The 22,432-nt window shown below is 46.4% G+C and overlaps 1 protein-coding gene across 1 annotated transcript in view; it reads right to left on the bottom strand.

The window, feature by feature from the left end:
• Positions 1-239: 239 nt before the first annotated feature.
• The window catches only part of LOC121833741, a gene marked incomplete at its 5' end in the record, with an annotated part of 34,390 nt that continues 12,197 nt past the window's right edge, over positions 240-22,432 (bottom strand). The window contains 2 exons of the mRNA XM_042287272.1: positions 240-296; positions 424-623. Of these exons, the coding sequence (XP_042143206.1) occupies positions 240-296; positions 424-623 (257 nt within the window). The remainder of the gene's footprint in view (positions 297-423; positions 624-22,432) is intronic.

Below are 22,432 nucleotides of genomic sequence, written 5' to 3'. Positions count from 1 at the left end.
CCACTCGGCTATCAAGCCCCTTGTAAAATTTCGGGCCGTCTGTTCGACTGTAAGGCGCTGTATGTCGAATTGAAGTTTGGGGGTGTATTATATGGGACAAAGGCTGTAAGAATACACCTTTTGACACCCTTTTTTCTTGAGACTGCACGCGGAGGCAAGATGCAAAGTATTGCTAAGTTTTTACAAAGGTGCTGTACCAGTGCTCTTGCGTAAGAGAGTCCGAGCAGGTGGCTATTTCGTCACTGAGGAGGGAGATGCGTTTGCGCAGGCGGCTGTTGCACTTGTTGCTCTTCCACCTGCGAATGAGGCTATGACGAGCTTCCCACAGATGGAGAAGGTGGGCGTCCGCCACCGGTGCATCGTCTGGTTGTAATTCCTGAGAGTGGAGCTGAGTGCGATGATGAATCTGTCGCATCCACATACCCCATGTGGATGCGACAGATTTATCATCGGCAAAAGGGGAGGAATCATGTGGGTCGCTTTCGTCACGAAAGTTTGTCCAGTTAGCCAGCAAGTGCGGGGCTTGGATCGTTTGTAGTTGGCTGCGTGGAGGGTGATCTTGATGAGGGTGTGATCGCTAGTGAGCGTGTCGTGCATGTCGGCCCACGTGGCCTTCATCGGACCTTTTAGAAGGGTGAGGTCTGTTCGTCGTCGTCGTCGATGGCTCGCCTGACACGACTCGCCTCGTTCTGTCCCGAATTGGACCTGACGCCTGATTTTCGGCGGGTTTCTTCTAACCACCCCTCGAATCCTGTGTCCAAGCGCCCCGTGACTTCCCAGGCCAAGTCTGACCTTTATCGGACCACCCATCTGAATTATACAAGTACTTTTTGCGCTCCCACTCGGAAACCATGCCGGTAAGCCTAACGCCGCTTCGGGCTGCGGGACGGCTTTGCCATCAAGCTGCCACCAACATCGACCTACGCCGCGGCTCGGCCGCGTACATTACTGCCTCCAAGCATGCGTCGCCTTTACGTTACGGACGCCGACGGGTGGACTGCAGTAGCCCAGCGTTCACCGAAAAACAGTAAACCTGCGGAATTCCTTCTTCTGCGCCCTTCCCATGGTCTCAATCGTGCCACGCAATGGCCCCACATCCTTCATTCTGCTCTGAGCAGCATGGCTCTCCTCATGGATAGTGAGACCCGTTCCCTTATTGTTACCATTCAAGCTCCGAAAAAAATTAAAGACTTTTACAATTTTCTGTAACGCCGAATTAGAGCGCAGCTCTTGAGGAGGAGGGGGGGGGGGGGATGGTACGGAGGGGAGGGTATGTCCAGCTTCCTTCCCCACTAAATTTAGCGGAGAAAAGTTTCCGCTAAATATAGTGGAAAATTTTTACCCTCGTGATGTCACACGTGACGTCACTTGGGCAAATCTAGCGAGAACTTTTTACGATAAATCTAGGGGAAAAATTTCCCCGCTAAACTTAGCGGGAACATTGGCAATGCTAGATGCGTGTAACGTCACGAGGGTAACTCTCGTGACCTTCTTGACAGTAACCCTCAAAACCCTCGCGAGGGTACCCCTTGTGGCCCTCGTGAGGGTAACCCTCGTGAGGGCAACCCTCGTGAGGGTAACTCCGTGAACCTCGTGAGGGTAAACCCTCGTGACGGTAACCCTCGTGAGGGTAACTCTCATAACCCTCGTGACCCTTGTGAGGGTAACCCTCGTGACCCTCGTGAGAATAACCCTCGTGACCCTCGTGAGGGTAACCCTTTTGAGGGTAACTAACCCTCGCAACCCTCGCCAGGGTAACCCTTGTAACCCTCGAGAGAGTAACCCTCGTAACCCTCACGAGGGATCGTGACGTCATTCTGGGAAACTTCCCATAATGCAACGCGCGTTACGCCGACGCCAACAGCGACGCCGCTCAAGCTGGAAACGAGCGCCTAAGAGCTGCGCTCTAAAATCTCGTCACTCTCAGTATAACAGACTCTCACACCGTCCCCAAGTTCCTCGCCGTCAACTCTCCCACCATTTCGGATAAACATCACCCCATCCAGATATACGAACTGCCACCGAACGACTCCTGCAAAGGCGTCATACACCAAGTAAAGCCCCATACTCCCCTGCAGGAGCTCCTCAAACACCTTGAGACCGAAACCTGCAACGTCCTGTCTGCCCACATGATGGGCAAAACCAGCACAGCCCTAATCACCTTTCGCAGCTGCTCGTAGAATTCCAGCTCCCACTTCAAGTAAGTACCATCCTTTAGAACTGGCAATTAATAGTTTCGAACCCAGACGCCCGCAGCGAGTGTGGGGGGGCGGGGAGGGACGGGGGGACGCGTGTTATTAACATACTCGGAGCCTTTGTTTACGCCGCTTCGCGGCGGTAGGCAAGGCGGCACATTACAAAAGAAAGCTAATCCGAGCTGTTTATGTAACTAAACCCATTCGCTAATATGAATGCCGCCATTCGCTAGACATTCGATGAAACGCCGAGGTCTTGTTTTCATTCGCTAAAACGTCTTTCGATCAAGTGAACGCCTCCCACTTATTTCGGCTCGGCAGAGCCGCGCTGCCACAGAAAGGCAAGTAGATCGCAAAAATCGGTCTAAAACGTGCCACGAATGTAATGTCGTATACAAGAAGCCAACAATCGAGCATTTGAAAGCTACAAGAAAGTGGTAGAGAAATATTTACTACGCAATGAACCCGGAGTGAAACGCGGATGTCAAGGGTCAGCAGACACCGAGAACATCTAAGACAAGAAAGGTTTTCCCTTGTTTTCTTGATCGAGATGGGTTCTCGAATGTTCACGACATCTTATCTGTTGAAGAAAGGGCCGCGGAGGCTTCTGGTGAAGACTTCCTTCACGATGTGTCGGTGCATTCGGACAGCCTGCCGCATCCAGTTCCCCAAAGCAACGCCGCCAACGCAGCCCCCCCCCCCCCCCCCCCCCCCCTCCTGCCTGCCAGTTCTTTCCGCGTGGTGGCGCGAGCGTAGATAAACATGGCGGCGCCCTGGAATTGGCGCGGACACTGGTCTATACTGGGAGAGTTCGGCGGATGGGAGGGGCTTACGGCCCGCTAGGTTTAGCGGATTCAGCGGGTTCCGCTGCCGCCATGATGTGCCTCCCGGCAAGTGGGTTCCCATTGACGTGCGATGCATACGCGTGTAGGTTTTGCCGTTCGCGCTTTTGTTGCCGTGAGGAGAAAGTCGGAAAACAACCATTTTGTGATTCGGTGCTTTATTCATGTAAAAATTAGCAAACAAACCGCCCATTTACGAACGGCACTCATTAATAAATGGGGAATAGCTCAAAAACGCCCGAAGTTGGACACAGCTCAGCGGCCTTGTGCGCATTTTTCAGTGGGCAAGTTTGATTGTCTGGATCGCTCCCCGACTGTTTACCACATCACAAGGTTTGTGCACCGTTGTGCGGAATACGGCGGACCGATCGTGATTTTCCGCCGTGCTGCCTCGCCTGCCGGTCTTTTAGGTTTTTTTTCTTGACATTGTTTGGTTTGCTGTGAAAAAGCAGCGTCGGCATCGCGTTGTGCCTGAGCTTTTTGGGATCAACAACCGCTTTCGAATTCACTATCTGAGAAGTGCACCTACAAAAAAAACTAAAAAAAGGCATGACAAGTAAGTATTTACTACGCGTATTTAAAAAAAAAAATAAAAATAAAGGTATCGCTAGCGAAACAAAAGCGCTTGCGAGACGGCGAAGCGGAGCTATGAGGCCGCTTCTAAAAACTCGAGCGTAGAGAAAGGTACGAGAGCGAGATGAATGCTTTGAACGTGCCGACAGAGGGCGTGCGCTCGTACAGTGCACGCGTCGTTCAGCGCGACGTGCACGCGCTTGCAACAAATACAGTATACACCAGGGGTCTCAAACGCGCGGCCCGCGGGCCGCGTGCGGCCTCCGACTCGCTGAGAAGCGGCCCACAGGCAACCGGCTGCGAGTCCCGGTTTTCATGTCTCGAGCGCTAGAAATGACGTCTGTCATAGTGATTTCATCTCGTCGATTCATTTTCGCTCGAGAAGCATAGCTCTGCTCTTTTAACCTGTGCCCATATTTTATACTTTTCTGTGTTGATTTGCCCTTTGTTTCGCTTCATTTCTTGCTTCCCAGCTTTTTGTAATGAGCAACCATTCCGGCTACTAGTCTGCAACCTGGAGCTATTCGTTGAAGGATGCATGTCGGCTGCACAAACTATTGCTTAGCAGGAGCAACTGCTAAAGATAAAGCTATGAGTTCGGGATTCTCGCCTTCAAGATAATATCACAACTAAAAGGCGGGTATTCGTTCAGAGTTTTATAATAGCAATTATGAGGAATCGAAAACTTTCAAATTAAATTACTGTGTTTTAAAGACACGGTGACAGATTACTTGCTCTCTCGTCCTATTAAAAATGCCAGCACGTTGGCGGGGCCAGTGCCATTTTAATTTCTGATATCACGCATCAGGGCAGAACCCAAAGTAGTCAAAAAAACTAATCTGATTAAAAGATGTTGTTTGCAAAACTGTGAGTTTACGAAAAGCATGGCACACGAGGTCTCTTCTCAATACAATCTTGAATCTTCCAACACCCCTTCCCCCCTGCCCGCAGTTTTACGTTGGCCCTCAGCCTTTCCGTTGTGGGCTATCTGGCCCCCACACTCAGCTGAGTTTGAGACCACTGGTATACGCAGTTCAAATTTGGCAAGCTAGGCCGCTCTCCAGTATCAGGTCTTGCGCGGCAGGAAACGGCTTCGTGATCAACGGACACTCTCACCTGACGCTGCCGCGTCAAGTCGCTGCACAGTTTTAGTCAAAATAAAACGCGTTTAATTTACAAAATAAATTAATTATAATATTACCTCGCACCATCGAGAACTCGAAGTCGGCTTCCACTTAGCACTCCTTGTTTTGGCCTCCCGGATCTTGTGCCTTGCATGGTTTTCTTTTCCTTGCGGGAACCGGTACATCCTGAAGCCTTTTTTCGCGCTGTTCGAGCACCCAACGACACTACAGCACCCCATTACGTTTTCTTCTAACGTCTCGCGCAGCGCAGAACGATCACTTTCACCGTCGTCTCTCGCTCCACACTAGTCAGACGGCTGCCGGCTCGAGACGACAAGGCACATCATGGCGGACGACGAGACTCGGAATGCGATGCGAACAGTTGCCAGACTGTTGGATCAGTGCTGCCAGACTGGCGACTGGATCAATAGACAGCCGAACTCTCCCAGTATAAAAGGCTCTGCAGCAGCCCTCCAAACCCGCCGTCCAGCCACCTACTTCCCACCCTTAAATCAACCACCACCCCTCATCCCCCCCTCCGCACCCGTCCCGTCGCACCTTGACTAAACAAAACTCACGCAACTATCGCCTAGCTCTCACCGAAACCCTTGCCCCACGCACACCCCCGTCCCCCCCGCACATCCCCGTCAGGCCCGCCTGTAACCTCCGCTCAGGAAACGGATACCATAGATGAATCTGGCACTCCTCCTTGCTGACAGCCTCACCTTGTAGATGACATTTCTATTGCCTCCGTTGTCTCACCCCTCCTCCAGACCGCCCGTGCCTTCACCCTCGATGATATCGACGCGCACATCGATCCAGGCTGCCATCACCGCAATGGAAACACGCTTCGAATCCAAGCTCGTAGCCATCGCTACAACCATTAACACCACCATTGCCTCACTCACCACCAAAATAGAAGAAACGCTCGAGGCAAAACCAGCACGCACACTCGACCAAGAGATCGACACACTACACTCCACCCTGGCCTCCCTGGCGGCAAAAGTCCAGTCCCTTTCCCTTCGGTTAATTAGGTGGGAGGAAGCAGACCTCACACGTGCTTGCAAACTTACAGGAAGTGCTCACCCAACACAATACAGCCTTCCGGCGACGCTGCCTGTAGGCCTATCTCATGAGTGATGCACTCAACATCTGGCAGTGGAACTGCGGGGGTCTCGTCCTCAAGCGCGGCCTCCTCACGCAGTACATCGCCCTCCAACCTGATAAACCAGATGTAATCCTAATACAAGAATCTGGCTCCCTCTTACCTATCCCCGGGTACAATGCTCACACCACACCAGACACCGAACGCACTCTCCTCACTCTAACAAGAAAAGACCTTGCAATCACCGCCATTCAACACACGCCATACAGCCACACAGTTAAACTCTCCCCCTCACATGACTTCGGGAAATATTCGGCCCATCGCGTCTATGTAACAAACACCTAAAGCCCCCAGTGCTGTGCCCGTTACCGAAAATAAGTAACGAAATAGCGTTACTCGTTAGCTTGGAAAAAAGCTAACGCGTTACAGAGATCCGTTACGACTTTGCAAGTGAAACGAAATACCGGTGTTATTACTTCCCATGATTAGCGGACGTTAATTTTACGTTAGTTTGGCGTTACTTTGTGTTTTGTTTTGTTTTTCCGTTCTTTTGCGGTTTTGGAATGGTAAGTTCCAGACGGGTACACTATAAAAAAAAAAAAAAAATGTGTGTCTACTTTCCCGCACTACACTCGGAGAGCCAATCAGCGCAACTTACGGAGGCAGCTCAGCGAATAACGATGCCGAAACATATGTTTAGACCAAAAAACGCAGTCTGAGTTGTGACAATAAAGGGGCGATGCAACAATTTTTTGTACTTTGCGCAAATACCGTTAAGAATGGATTCCTGTGACCTATAATACACGCGTTCGTTTTTCGCCCCACGCAACAGCATTCCCCGAAAAAAGTTAAAGAAAAACGAGCAGCGTTGACCCCCTCAACTCGCAGCCAGAACCAGCGGCCACGCGATCTGGAGCCAATTATATGCCGCCAATTTTGATCATAGCCACGCGCTGGAGTTGACAAGGCACAGGACACGCATATGAGTTCCAGATATTGTTATGGCTCGGCTACTGTCGTCGTCGCAGGGATTGGACATCAGCCACTACCCGAATGCTTCTCGAGCTAGTAATTATCACGAGCCCAAATCGAGTGCCCAAGCAATGCTTGGGTTCAATCTGTGAACCGCATTCAAATATCGTCATTGGGGTGTAATGCGATCCCCACGTTACGTCATCACACTTTGCAAAGGATAAATTGAATGAAAATGATCACTTTTGTCCTTGAAATTACACCGCAACAAAGACGTTTCTTGGCCAGTGGCGTTGCGTGCGAGTATCCTTGATTCCCACCTGTGCCAGTAGGTTTGTGTAAAGTGAAAAACATTCCAATTGAATATCGTTGCACCGCCCCTTTAAATGCAAGGTCGACGTTTTGCATTGCTTAATATTGCAACTCTGACCAAGTTTTTTTTGTCTAAACGTATGTTTCGACATCGTCATTCGCTGAGCTGCCTCCGTAAGTTGCGGTGATTGGCTCTCCGAGTGTTCTACGGGAAAGTAGACGCATGGGCATTTTTTAGAGTGTAGGCAGTTTTTCCAGAGAACGTAGTAGGGATGTTATCATATAGAACTTATCTACCATGGACAACCTGTGAAACATACTGTAAATAAATGTTGTTGTTATAAAAAAAAAACGAATAAAAGTGTCTTTCTGGTAACGTGTCCGCTTCACACGCCGCCGACCCAGGTTCCATTCCAGCGGAGGGCGGGCGAATTTTTTCAAGGATTTGGCAGCCTCGACGACGGACGCTCTACATCGCTAGCTACAACATCAACAACGGACGTCATTTCCACTGGTGCATGGGAAGGGGCCCATAACAGCTGTCGCTGTAAAAGTGAAGTTTCACGGGTTGCGATATTTATCTCCAGCTTAGTAAAACATATAAAATAGCGTAAAAAGACAAGGACAAGAAGTATACAGTCCTGTATACTTCTTGTCCCTGTCTTTTTTTAGCTATTTTATATTTCGACAAAAACCCCGAGACTGGGACAAAAAGGGGACGGACAAACACAAAGTCTCAATTGAGACTTTGTGTTTGTCCGTCCCCTTTTTGTCCCAGTCTCGGGGTTTTTGTCGAAATGTTTAACCACCACCAGCTCGTTTGCGCCCTTACCTTTTGTTCACTATTTTATATGTTTTACTAAGATGAACCAACTAGCCCAACAGCGTACCCTACTAATCTACGGTTTCATTTTGTGTCAATGGGGAACACAGCACCGACTGAATTGTCCACAAGGTTGCTTTCTTCAGGAACCCCGTTATCTTGTTTCCTTATCTTGCCGGCAAGGGACGTTTCTCAAGTCCTCGGGTCACGTGCACGTCCCCTGGAGCTTATGCCCACGCCTGTGTCCTCTTCTTTTTTTTTTTAATAAGCTTTGATAAGCACTTATTTTTTGGTCCGACCCCAAATATTGACACCGAAAAACGCCGAATCTAGGAGAAAAAAAAATTAAACCCGAATAAACAACCCCGAGATGGAATAAAAATAAATCCCGAAAACACGGAACTTATAAGGTTGTCGAGCACTACATGTCTCAGAGTGAAGTTAACGTCTGTGATATGCACACAGCAAAAGCAACAAACGTTGTTTCGCTGCCAGGCTGGAAGGGCGCTAATTAGCTCTCGCGGCGCACGCTGGTTTCCTCGATAAGGGCCACGCGCTGAGGTGAGCCCCACGGACGGCCCAGGGGTCGCGGCGGGATCAACCCAAGCGAGAGCGCGCGCATGCCAGTGAAATCGAGGCTCAAGGTCATCGCGAGGCCGCCTCGCTCTCCAAGGGTGGACGCAATGCAACACACACACTCCAAGGTCCCCAGTGTGCGCCATCAGCGAAGTTCGGTCAAGACAAACGGGTGTTTGATCCCCGCTCTTGCCCGACGGTTTCCGGAACGAGCCATCATCGGCCGCGTCGCAAGGGGGCCCCCGGACGAGACGACCCGCGAAGCCAGGGAGCGTCGGTAACATATCTGAGTCCACAGCGTCTTATCATTTCTGCGCAGCACACGAGATTCCGGCATTAGCTGATAATATTGCAGTAAGAAAGTAAGAAATGTGAACATAATAACAACAGTTCACCCAAACATCGTTAAAAAAAGTTGGGTGCGTTTGGTCAACGCCACCTGGAATAATCAAAGCCCTCAACGTCCTCTCCACCTGACGTAATCACACCCGAATTTGCGTCAGTTCAGCAGTTGGGCCCGGGCCCGACGCCGGGCGTGAGGCGCACGTCCAATCTGTGTCTGCCCTTGATTTCATTGGTGCGACGGAGAAATGCTAGTCCACGGGCATTGATTTTTCCAGGTTGTGCTGGCTCGGTATATGCAGTCGGTAGATTTTGACGTGGGGCCTTTACTTCAGTCGGAGGTTTCGAAACGCAACCCCCCTGGAATCTTTACCAATAATCAATGTTTTTTTACTACGGCACTTCGCGTTTTTCAGGGAAGAAGAGATTGAGGGAAGCGTCGGCTGCAGCATGCAGGTTGATGTTGATGGTTTAATAGCGCGAGAACGACTAAGGCCGTACATAAACGCCTGCATCCTGAGGCGTCCAGGTGATTTTTTCTTTCAACCAGCGCTTCTACGCCCCGCGTGATTAATTTATTATTATCATGATTATTATTATTATTATTATTATTTTTATTATTTGTTTATTCTTATTTATTCTTTTAAAATTAAATTAATCACAACATTCTCCAATCGAAGCTTTTATCTTAGGGAGTGCACACTCTAAAAAAAGCCCGTGCGTCTACTTTCCCGCGCAACACTCGGAGAGCCAATCACCGCAACTTACGGAGGCAGCTCAGCGAATGACGATGCCGAAACCTACGTTTAGACCGAAAAACGCAGTCTAAGTTGTGACATTAAGCAATGCAAAACGTCACGCTTGCATTGCTTAATGTCACAACTCAGACTGCGTTTTTTGGTCTAAACAGATGTTTCGGCATCGTCATTCGCTGAGGTGCCTCCGTAAATTGCGGTGATCGGCTCTCCGACTGTTGTGCGGGAAAATAGACGCACGGGCTTTTTTTAGAGTGCAGTGCTTCATCCAGTTTAAACATGTTCAATTATCCTTCAATATTGCGCAGAGAGTTGAAACGTTTGATTGCAACTATGTGGTGTACGTTTCGTAAAGCGTGCCCACCTTTTGTTTTAATGCTGTTTCTTAGTTGTGTCTTTTCTGTACTTGTTTGCGCCATACTAAAGACCCGTGTTTGGGAAACATAAAACTGAGATTAGTTATTACTAGTAATATTACTATAACGATTTTCACATCTTCTCTACTTAATTATATAGATATTCCGGAAGGATGCGTTAAAGCTTACGGCAACGGCTGTCGCATCTAACTTTAGACTGGCGTGTAAAGGTTAGGTCCGTTAGCAGCTGTCAGTCCTCGAGGTACTCAAAGGAGGTTCTGCAACAGAAGATGCCTACCCTCCCAGTCAAGAACTCTGAAACACAAAAAACTTTTCTTTCAAAGCAAGTTTTTAATTTTGCCAGACGGCTACCGAAATGACCGGCTCTTGACGCGTCAAAAAAAAAAAAAAGATATATATATATATGGCACCGCTTTGCTTGACAACATAATACAACCCCCCCCCCTCTTTTTTCCTTCCCCCTAAAAAAATATGCCGCGAACTTTTTTCGAACCGAAGGATCGATGATCGAATCAGGCGGTTGGAGAGGTTTGAAAGATTTCGAATTTCGACCTTTCTATATCGAGAAATTCGACGGAAGTCGCATTTTCGACCCTGTTAAACTAAGAAGTTCGACGCTTTTCGAAATTTTGAGCTTATTACGATGCAAAATTCGATGTTCGTCGAACTTATTAATCTAAAAAAATCGAAAATTGTCCACCTTTCGATTCCTGAAAAGTCAAAAGTTCGACGAACTTCGAACTTTTAGGGTAAAAGTTTGAAGTTCGTCGAACTTCGAAAGACCGGCGGGCGGCTTCATTTAGATTCAAGCCGTAAGGTACATTCGTATTTTTTTTTTTTCATTTTTACATGCGGTGCCGCATTCCTCGCGAAAGACGATACCGTTAATTTTTATCATCCAGCATGCTCGGTTTTAAAGAAATAGATTCCCGAAGGAGCGAGGAAGGACGACGGGGTTTTGACAATTATCGTTTGTGCCATATTTGGAGCGCGCTATACCCGGAGCTATTTATGGTAGAGATGTTAAACAATTTAAGAATGATCTATGTAATGATCTAAGTATCAAGTATCTATGTAATAATCTAAGTATCAAGGACCATAAACCTGAAATGCCTCTCCGTGTGGTCATTAATGAGAACGGAACTTGGCAGAAAGTAGTTTCAAAGTTTCTCCAGCCAAGGATGATGTGTGCATGCCTAGAAAATGTATTGTCTCTAAGAAATTCAAATGAACTGATCGACATATTGGAAAAGTTTCATGGGCAGCAATGTTCTGTTTTGTCCATGGATATTAAGGACCTTTATTACTCCCTAGAAAAGACTCGGTTGATGCAGAGAGTAAGAGAGGCATTGGAATTGAATCCCGTAAAGTTCCAAGCAGGTTCAGGTATATTCGGTAGAGAGTTCCCTAACGATCCTCGAGGTTTATCTGAAGTCGACGGTAATCGAATACGAAGGAAGGAAAATACGTTAAAAAAGACGGTGTTTGTATAGGTTCGTTGGTCGCACCGATTTTAGCGGAAGTTTACTTAAACTCCTTGGATCGAGTAGTGCATAATAGACTGTAGGAGAATTCCCCGGGTATGGCGTTAGTAAGAAGATATGTGGACGACATCATAGTATGCACGCACGGTAACGGATGATCTAGCAGGCGGTCTGGAACGTGAGATAAGATCAGCGGCTCCGGAATTGAAGCTTACCACGAAAAAACCGGAAAGAGAGGTCCTACAGTTCCTAGACTTACGTATTCATGTGAATCGAGGGATATGTTGGGAATACGGAAAAAAAAACTCTAAACCGGTGTTGCCCAAAATTAGCTGCCATTCGAAGACCGTAAAAGCTGGGGTTGTGAAGTCGTTGGTCAGAAACGCGCTAGACAGATCGTGTGTTCATTTCATCACATATTAGGTTAAAAGACAGTGCAAAAGGTTGATCAGTGTATGCGGTATAAAGACAGTTTTATCAAATGACAGAAATGGTGATCAAATGAAGGAGAGAAAAGGAACAATGTGAAAGGACTACATTTGTTGTGATGCCATATTTTCATGAAATTTCGCACAACTTGAAGGCATGCGCGAATGAGTTTGGAGTAGACACGGTCTTTAGCTCGGATTTTAAACTCAGTAGATTGACGCCATTTCACCATCGAGAAAAATTGGTAAATTGCGAGAATGGTGTTGTGTATGAGATACCACAGGAATGCGGATTTAAGTATGTAGGACAGACATCACGATGCATCAACGACAGATTAAATGAACACAAAAGAAACGTGAAGAACAATGCACCGAACTCAGAAATTGCAAAACATGTCCACGAACGTAACGACTGCACTGCGATTTGGTCGGAGACAGAAATCATTCACAAGGAGAGGAATGATGCAAAAAGACAAGTAAGGGAGACGGTGCAGATAAAATCTCTAAGTCATTGCATAAGTCCGGCTTCGTTACAGTTCAGTAAAAATTCCAAAAGTTTTTTTTTATATATATATATATATTTTTTTTTTCTTGGATGTGTGTACTGTACATCTGTGCCCCGTTTTAGATTCAGTGTGCGTCATCCCTTCATCGCTGGCATAAAGATTTTTGTTTTTTTGGAATGAAGTTGGCACTGATTCTTTCGTTAAATTTTGGGGGAGATTGTCGAGTTATCTTTGTGAATCGGCATGAAGGGCCGTTCATGGTACTACTTTGTGTATTGGAGGCTTTGGCATTTGGACTGTTTAGAGGTTGTCCCTTTACATAGGTTGTGGCTGATTGGAGGGTTTGGCGTTTGAACTGGTTAGAGGTTGCCCCTTTGGTGTTGGTGGTGGCTGATTGCGGAGGCGGACTAAATAAACCTAGTAGCTGAGTTTGAGACGTCGTCCTGTCCTTTTCTGTTCCTTCGACTTATTTGTTCACTTCTACCAGCTCGCCTGCACCCTTACTATAATATCAGCTGAGTTGAGTTTGAGACGTTGTCCTGAGCTGAGTTTTCAGCTGAGTTGAGTTTGAGACGTTGTTCTGTCTCCTTTATTCTGCCTTACACCTTTTCTTTCAAATTTCATTCCCAGTCTCAGGATTTTGCATCATGTACAAACTAAACTTACTATATGCCAGCGACACTCGGGCGGCGTTCGATGTGATTACTACCAGCGTGCAAGGGGGTAGGAGGCAGTTTTCCAGATCGCTTCAAGGTTTTTCTGAGCCTCAACCATCTGCCTGAGCCTGGCCGTTGCGAACTGGATGAGTAGCGTTAAACAGTGCGTTCGTGTGATCACTACTGCGTGATGCACGTTAATGACCCCCCCCCCCCCCCTCCCCCCGGGCTGGCGGTCAAAATTACTGATCTATGGACACACGTCACTCTGCACTGGCAGATATTCCAGCACATTCGGAAGTCTCGTCGTCTCATTTAATTGCCTGACCAACTTCGCGCAGTCTAAATATCACACCCGAGCTTTTCTAAACCTGATTTCGTGAAAACCAGTGAGGCGTGAAAACGTTATTTGAAACTGAAACTGTGGCAAAACATGAAAACTGGATTTCGAACTTTGCGCACTTGGACTTTAAAGACATTCGAAACCTTCGAAGTTTTTTTTTCTCGAATTTAGCCCTAAAAAGAATCGAAACCTTCGAACTTCATGTAAAAAGAAATTCGAAATGTTCGAATTTATCGAACTTTATGTCTATAAGAAATCGAAATGTTCGATTTTTCGAATTTCAGATCCAAAGGAATTGGAAACATTCGACAGTCTTGAATTTCAAGTTAGGAAAGTTCGAAATCTTCGATTTCTCGAACCTCAAGTAAAAAAATATTCGAAATAATCGACCCCGAACTTTTAGAAACCGTGAAAGCTTCACCCTTTTCGAATTCGAAACTCCACGATTTTTGAAAGTTGCGAATTTTTCGAATTCGAACCTCCGTACGCTCGAAAATATCGAAACATTTCGGAGTCGAACATCATTTCGGTTCGAAAATATCCAAACCTTTCGATTTCGAACCTAGGGTGGTTCGCGGCATCCCTAATTTCAAACACTGAAGCACAAAAGATTGTTCCAGCCTGGAGCAAGAGAATGGAAAGCGTTATTCTACAGGGGAACAACGCTGCAACGGGCGCACCTTGATATAGATCTGCGGCTGTGGCGTAGTATCTAGAGGGGTCTGTGTAGTCTGCGGAGTGGGGAAGCTGCGAAGTATTGCGCAACTTTCATGACGCTCGAAGCGACGAACACCTGAACAGAACGTGCCGTCAAGGTGAAATCAAGGAAATATTGTCGATTGGTTTCGTAACCGAAACGCTCCGTACGGCGGAGGGCAGGCGAAAAAGAAACAGCCAGGCAGTGCTATGTATGCGCCGTGGAACCTGAGCACACGGCGATAACTTGGGATGCCTCCAACTTCGCCGGAACTCGGCAGCTCGAAACCACCAGTTCTCAACCGAGACCGATGGGGAGGCGAAGCAGCAGCACCACAAGATTACACACCCGATTAAGATGGAGAGGCAAATGAAGCGCGCAACTCCATGCAGTCTTACCAAGAAGGCGTGTCATCTCGCACACATACACACTAACCATAGCGGCAGATCCATTCTTCTTTTAATATAGTTTTGCTATTTCCTTTTCTCGCGTTGGGAGTTTGGGAAGGGGGCACTCATTAACAGCTCTCTGCGAATTCACACGACGGATGTTGCAATCAAGCCCGTGCTCTCGCGTAGCTTGATCGCCGATCCAAGCCATATCAACGCGGAGTATTTACTTCTGAAATGTAACAAAATATAGCCACATCTAATTAAGGGTTTCTTGCTCATAGTTACAGTAGCTCATAGTTACTACGGTTTCTTGCTCGTGCCACTTTCAGGGCTCGTGCGTATTGCACGTGGTCACTTCGCTTTTCAGAGCGATAAATACACGAATGTTTTTGGATGCCGAGATTGCACGACTGGGCTGTGGATTTGTAAACGCTGCAGTATGATGTTACTTGAATAGACTGAGCTGGGAGGAGAGCCTCTCGCAGCTCATTTTGTTTCTTCTCTGCGTATGCTGACTCACTAAAATAGTAGACAGTTTGTTCCGTCATTGGTTTTACAATTGAAGCAATTTTCTTGTGCGTATATCTGCATATACTACACTTTCCAGCACGCCTCCAGTCCCGATCTTCGAGCAGAAGCCTCAGAGTTTACAGTCAACATTTCGAGAATTCTATAAACACACCGAAATTTGTGCTGGACCAAGACAGTAACAGTTCTAGCTGATACTGTACTACGGTATTTTTTATACTCGGAGATGTGAACGTGTTTCCGAGTTGTATTTTGCTACGATACCATGAAGACAGAAAGTTAGTGCTTCTTAAAACGTTTGTCCGATGTCAATATTTACCCTACGGTAAGTGCGGTTTCCGTGTATTCGCTGGCACGGCAGTTACAGTTCATGCGGCAGTCATAACGCCACTTAGGCTGGCGTTTAATGAATTTGCGCAGGTAAAGGCGCATACATACCTTCCTTTGATTCTCATACGGCGTGCAAAAGTAGTATGCATTCTCTCCGCGCCTCGATTGCGAGGCACAGTGAACAGCGAAATCAATTTCTATTCGAACGGCGGGAGTGTGCGCCCTGAAGAAGATCGTATCGTTTTTGGTGCTGCCCACGCGGACGGGGAGAGACATGAGTCTAAAGAAGCCAGTCTGCGCTTATAATTGCGAGACACAATATCTTGTTGGTTGCGGTGGGGCAGTATGTGGCCGTTGACGAGCTGTCCCGGTTCCTCCCATATTTGTTTGCTCACGTCGACCCTATGCCCCGCGCCAACGAAACCAGATTTGTGCTTTGTGTGTATGTTTATATACAGCCGCCAGTGCGGCTGTATATAAACATACACAATTTAGCCAGTGCGGTACAATTTACAACCGCTAGCCTTGTGTCTTGAGCGTGCACCACGCAGTAGTGACACGCGACCGCACGCCGTTATGCGATGCTCGTCCAGATCCAAACGGGCAGGGGTGCGAATTGAAAACCAAACTATAGCGATGTGCGTCTCGCCGGCATTTCGACAACAAGAACGCTTCAAACTCGCCTTCAAAAAGCACACAATAGCCCACCGTAAATATACCCAAAAGAATTCATTTTACGGATTACCGCGGCATCATCTTAAAATTTAAAAGTAAACTAAAAAGGCATAACAAAAAAAATTGAACTTTTCATTTTGCTTGGTGAGGAAATGGCTGACAGGAGCGGATGTGCAAGTGTAGCGCTTTCTTTGTCAATGAGCCCGTTTCACACTCAGTCAGAGCGCAGAGCGCTACGGTTCGATGGAGCCACTCCAGCAGTGCCAAAAGTGCACGGTCACGGCGGCGATCGTCGTCTTCGCGCGTTTGATATCGACCAAACTAATCGCGCATAGTGAATGCGATGCGTGGTCCTGCGCCATTGTTTGGGTGGGATTGGTTTGGCTAGGTATAGAAACGTACGAAGACGACGACGAGCGCCGTGACATTGCGCTTTTAGTGCTGCTTGATTGGTCTCACAGGATCGTAGGGTCGACTGCGCTGGAACTGAGTGTGAAGCGCGAAACACACGTACGATGAAACCGTCCGATCCGACGTGCGGACTGCCAGACTGACCTTGGGGGGAGAGGGTTTTCGTAGCATCGGAGAGCGTTGAAAACCCTCGCCTTCGACCGTCGTATTGCGCGGTCGGACGTCGGATCGGACGGTTTCGTCGTACATGTGTTTCGCGCTTAAAGAGAGTATATGCCGTCCTGGGAGCCCAAAAAGCACAGAAAGCCCAAAAGCACCGAAACATTTCAGTGCCGCCGGAACACTCGCTTATATATATTGACGCGGGCGCTCAATCCAGCTCGGAATTTATACTTCTTATGGTTACCTTGTCAAACGCAAACAGTATGTTGTACTGAATTGTAGTACTACCTCTGGTATGCCGGATGTATCTTCCGGAGTGCCACAGGGGGGACAGTGCTTGGACTGCTGCTTTTTTTTTTTTATTTGTGTAAATTATTTGCCGGCTTGTGTTGATCCAACTGTATAGGTCAGACTCTTCGCCGACGATTGCGTCATGTATACAACCATAGCTGGACCTGAGAGCCAGATAATTATTAACAAATCATTGAAAAACATAAGCCTTTGGTGTAAGAGATGGGTATGAAAATTAATTGCGACAAAACTGCTGTTATCACTATCACTGACAAGAAAAGCCCGCTTGACTTCTCATTAGGGTTGTGCGCATATAGGTTCGAATCAAATATCGCTGCGTCATTCATAGCCTTGACAGTGCAAGGGAATCCAAGGCGGCCGGTTTTTTCAACACTGCAGACTCTAGGGATGACTCTGCGCTATTCGTTTCGGACCGCTATTCGCACAACCCAACTTCTCATATATGTTAGATAATAATACTATTTCATTAAGTAAATGAAATGAAGTACCTGGGAGTTACCATTTCCAGTAACCTTAAGTGGGAGACACATGTCACAAACATATGCAGTAACGCATTTAAGAAATTAAGCCACTTGAGAAGAAAATAAAAATCTATCCCTCCAACAAAAGTGTCAGCGTAAAAGGCACTGGTCAGACCAGTGTTGGAATATGCCAGTATTATCTGGAGTCCGTTTCATGATTACCTTGCCCATAAGCTGGAAAGAGTTCAAAGGATCGCAGTGAGGTTCATCTATTCTAATTACTCATGGAGGGCTGGCGTTACCGCTATGCTTGCGAACGCAAAATTGAACTCCTTAGAAGATCGAAGAAAAATTGCTAGCCTCAAGTTTTTGTACGCACTGTACCAAAAACAAGTAAATATAACGCAAGAAAAATACCTCGAAGCCCCCTTTGTGCACTCAAAGAGAACTAACCATAACGAGAAAATCAGGCGGTATTCATCCAAAAATACCATTTAAATATTCCTTCTTACCCAGCGTTATTGATGAATGGAATAAGTTACCAGAAACAATCGTAAATTGTACATCAGCGTAGTCTTTTGCCGAGACTCTCATTGTTATGCATTAGCATAACATTTTCCCTGCACGTTTTCATTTCGTTTTTCGTTTTTAATGCCGTCTTTATCTTTTATTTGTTCGTTTTTAATGCCGTCTTTATCTTGTAATGTCTTTTACCACTGTATTGCTTCTTGTTTGTAAAAACGCCCATTTCTGTATGGGCCTTCAATGACCTACGGTATTGATAATTGATTTTTTTTTAATGCAACAAATGGCGGTTTTTTTTTCTTTACATGTTAACAGAGGCATGCAGGTGCGTGCGTCAAGTTGGTATATTGCGTACTTTTAGCCACCTATTTTTAGAAGGCTGTAACTTTTACCGTCGCACGTTTCCAGCGGATGCGTACCCGCCATAAATTATTAAAACGAAACACGTAATAGTGTTTATAGATATACTCTTAGCCGTTAACATAGTTGGGCTCGATAAGACATGAAAGAGAATCCGGAGACATATATATGTTCATTCAAGCAACGGGCGTAATTCACGCAAGAAGAGACATAGTTCGACAACCACTATGTTAGAAGGTCCTGTTGGGCGACTTCCAATTCTTTCGTCGTTCTCACGCCGTCTTTGTAAGGACGGCATTAGCTTTGGCGAAGAACCAAACTCCCTCGCTAAAAGGATGCATGCTCACGCGGAGGACTCAGGACGACCGCGAATAAAACAAGTTCTGAGCGGACGACTTCCGTCCATTCGCGGTCATAACATGCCACGTCCGTAGCAGGCCAAGAAACAAAACAATCCGAAAGACGTGTCATAAAGCACTAATCGTTCATTCCACACATTCAACGTGAAGTAACGTATTTTCCTCATTATGCTCCGCCCCCGGTGTTAGTAAAAAAAAAGAAAAAAAAAGGCTAATTCCGGATGAAAAAAAAAAGAAAAAAAAAATAGAAGCTTTTTCTTAGATCGTCTGCACTCGGTAAATACATCCGTACTCCGCACCTGATGCCTAATGCGCACGTAAAAAAAAAATAATAATAATAATTCTTGATAACACATCTTGACGAGTCCATGCTTTATAGCTCACTAAGAGTCTTGTGTGAAAGCATAGACCATTATTAACATGCTCTGTGTTCACAAAATCCGTCACGTTTCGTCATAATGAACGATCTAGATAAAAAGGAAACCTCGTATAGTCCGCACCGCGTAACATTTCACCTTTTAAACGTACACATAGTTCGGGACTGTAGCCCGCCAATGACGACGCACCAGTGACGAAAGGGCTGGCAATCGGAGACACAAAGGCGACGACCATGCAAACCGGAGCAGAGCAAACCGGAGAAGATTTATAAAACGAAAGGTCTCCAATAGTGCGCCATTCATTAAGCTTACCACATATAACATATACCCTCCGAGTACCGCAGCTCGCCGTGTGACCCACCATGGCACTCCTACACTCTAAAAAAAGCCCGTGCGTCAACTTTCCCGCACAACACTCTGAGAGCCAATCACGCCAACTTGCGGAGGCAGCTCAGCCAATGACGATGCCGAATCATATGTTTAGACCAAAAAACGCGGTTTGAGTTGTGACATTAAGCAATGCAAGCGTGACGTTTTGCATTGCTTAATGTCACAACTGAGACTGCGTTTTTTGGTCCAAACACATGTTTCGGCATCGTAATTCGCTGAGCTGCCTCCGCAAGTTAGGGTGATTGGCTCTCAGAGTGTTGTGCAGGAAAGTAGACGCACGGGCTTTTTTTAGAGTGTACCTTTATTTTCTTCTTTCCCACGCAAAAGGTTAAAGGGGCGGTGCAATGATTTCTGCTCATTGGCCAATTAGCTGCGAGAATTAGTCTGTATCACAACTATATCGTATATGGCGTCACCTATCAGCCCCGAGCGGGACCGATGACCGACTGGAGCGCTGTGATCGCTCGATCGCGACGGATCACGTGACGGGGTCATGTATTTCTTCCTTTTCGCTTTGCTTTGGCTGTGTGATCTACACTCTAAGAAATGCCTGCGCGTCTACTTACCCGCAAAACACTGAAAGAGCCAATCTCTGCGATCTAGGAAATCAGCTCAGCGAATGATGAGGCAGAAGATACGTTTAGACCTAAAAATTAAGTCTGCGCTGTGGCACTACTCAGTGCAAAGCGTCATGCTTGCATTACGTAATGCCACAGCGCAGACTTCATTTTGAGATCTAAACAGATGTTCCACCTCATCATTCCCTGAGCTGATTTCGTAGATCGCAGAGATTGGCTCTTTGAGTGTTTTGCGGGTAAGTAGACGCGCAGGCATTTCTTAGAGTGTAATGCGTAGCAGCAGAAACTGTTCGCTAAGTATATTTTGGTTTTGGTATTACACAAAACGTGCGTACGACGGATCCTAAAAACAAATGCGAATACGCGAAGCGAACGGATCGTAATTTTTGCGTAGATTACGATGGGATGCTGGGATGGCTGCCAACTTCGCTCGGATACTTCGCCGTGGAGACCAACGCGTCCCTACTTCGAACAAGAAAAAAATAAAAAGAGAAATGCGTATTTGAAATACGTACTACAATGCTCGCTGACGGCCCGCTCGATCCACGGATTCAGGAAACGACGACAACCATTCCACCGAATTGAGCGGCCGTACTCAACAGGCAAGACCCTGCAAAGCGCCCGGCACTGGCTCAACACGACCTGTTTACCATCACTCATGAGTGATCGGCTGCCTTAATAAACAAAATACGTTCGCGCAATATTTTTTTTTTTTAGGTGGACCACTTTATTTATATTTATAGACTTTTTTATCCTCCGTCGCATGGGCGCTGCCATTTTGAAATCACAGGACGCGGCCGCCATAAGGTGCCTTCAACTCGTCTCTCCTTCATGCAAGGCGTTGTATGCTGTATCCGTGTTCTTCGTGGCGTTCTACCGCGATTTTTCGTCTTGTTTTGTGAAGTGTCGTCTGATACTTACTTGCACTACCTAACTGCATGCCATCATTATGTGCAGAACTCCTGCACTTGATTTTATAACACTTTTCGACTATTTGCACCGTCGGCGTACCGAAAACGTGTGAGGAAAGGAATCGGAATTAGCACTGGTTTCAAATGGGCATTAGCCCTTTTGAAACCCGTGCTGCTGCTGAAAGAAAAAAGAATTACTTGTTAGGTGAGTCGTGATGTGAGAGTAAAGTGTATGCTCTGGTAGTTTGCAAGATATAGAGGTTAAAGATATTGGGCGAGAATTAGACACACAAGAGCGATTACCCTGCTTAATAAAGGGATACGGAGCCAAGGAATTTCGTGTCCATAAAACGTGGCGCACGTTCTTTCCACGAGCCAGCAGCCGCCGGTGTGCGCGAGCACACACAACCAAAATGACGTCAGAGACCTCCATTCGCGGTTAAGATGACAGTGAAATGTATCGGCTCCGGGCTAAAGGAGAATTAAGACAAGTTTTTCATCTGCACAGTGGTGGTTGGTGTAAAAGGTAAGCGATTAATTGGTCTAACAAGCACGTAGCTTTCACTTGTAGAGATGAAAAGCCTGTCTTTATTCTACTTTGGCCCGAAGCCCTTGCATTTCACTGTCCCCTTAAGCGCGAATGGAGGTCTCTGACGTCATTTTGGTTGCGTGTGCTCGCGCACACCGGTGGCTGCTGGCTCGTGGAAAGAACGTGCGCCACTTATTATGGGCGCTAAATCCTTTGGTTCAGAATCCCTTTAAAAACCGGGATGATTCTGCCTATCTGTTAGTCGAAGGGAAGACAGCATTCTTATAGTGGTTGTGTAAAGATCAGTTCTAGAAACTCGCTAGAAATTATACTTGTATTTTTTTAACGATTTTAGAGTTGATGTTATCGGGACCAGCAGATAGTGTAAGTTTTAGTTTATCAATGCGATTTTTTTTATTCTAGCAGAGTTAACAGGAAGCATGAACTCATGGGGTTCATCGAGAAGAATGGGAACGCTGTCCAAACACTCGTTTGTAAAAACTGAAGAAAAGTAATCATTAAAAACTCTAGGGCAGTCGCTTTCCAGGATGGGATCACTTTTAACGTCTGTAAGATGGATGATAGGGTTGCTTCTTTTTGGCAAGACCAAGTTTCAAAACTTCCTTGGGTTTATTTATTTATTTATTTATTTATTTTACCCTCAGGGCGTGAGCATTACAGAGGGGAAAGTGGTTGCATGAGATATCGAAAAAAAAACAAAAAAAAAAACACAGACACAGATACACAGGAAATACAATCAATGTAGATTAGAAAAAAATACTTTCCAAGGCTTTTTTATTTATTTACAGAAAAAAACCTGCTTCGCCGTGGGGCATTATTGCAGGGGGTGGGTTTGATAGAAACACTTTTGTTTTAGAATATAAGTAATACACACACACAAAAAAAAGCAAAACACTTTCTATGGATCAATAATGAAATTAAATAAAAACATACTGTCTATAAAAACACTACACAATTGAAAATTCAAAAAACCAAATTTGCCGCAAGCACATCTTTCGGCA

Source organism: Ixodes scapularis, unplaced genomic scaffold (assembly GCF_016920785.2).
Source record: "Ixodes scapularis isolate PalLabHiFi unplaced genomic scaffold, ASM1692078v2 PGA_scaffold9__187_contigs__length_104089568, whole genome shotgun sequence".
NCBI lineage: Eukaryota > Metazoa > Arthropoda > Arachnida > Ixodida > Ixodidae > Ixodes > Ixodes scapularis.
This window is presented reverse-complemented; position numbering and strand designations above follow the sequence as displayed.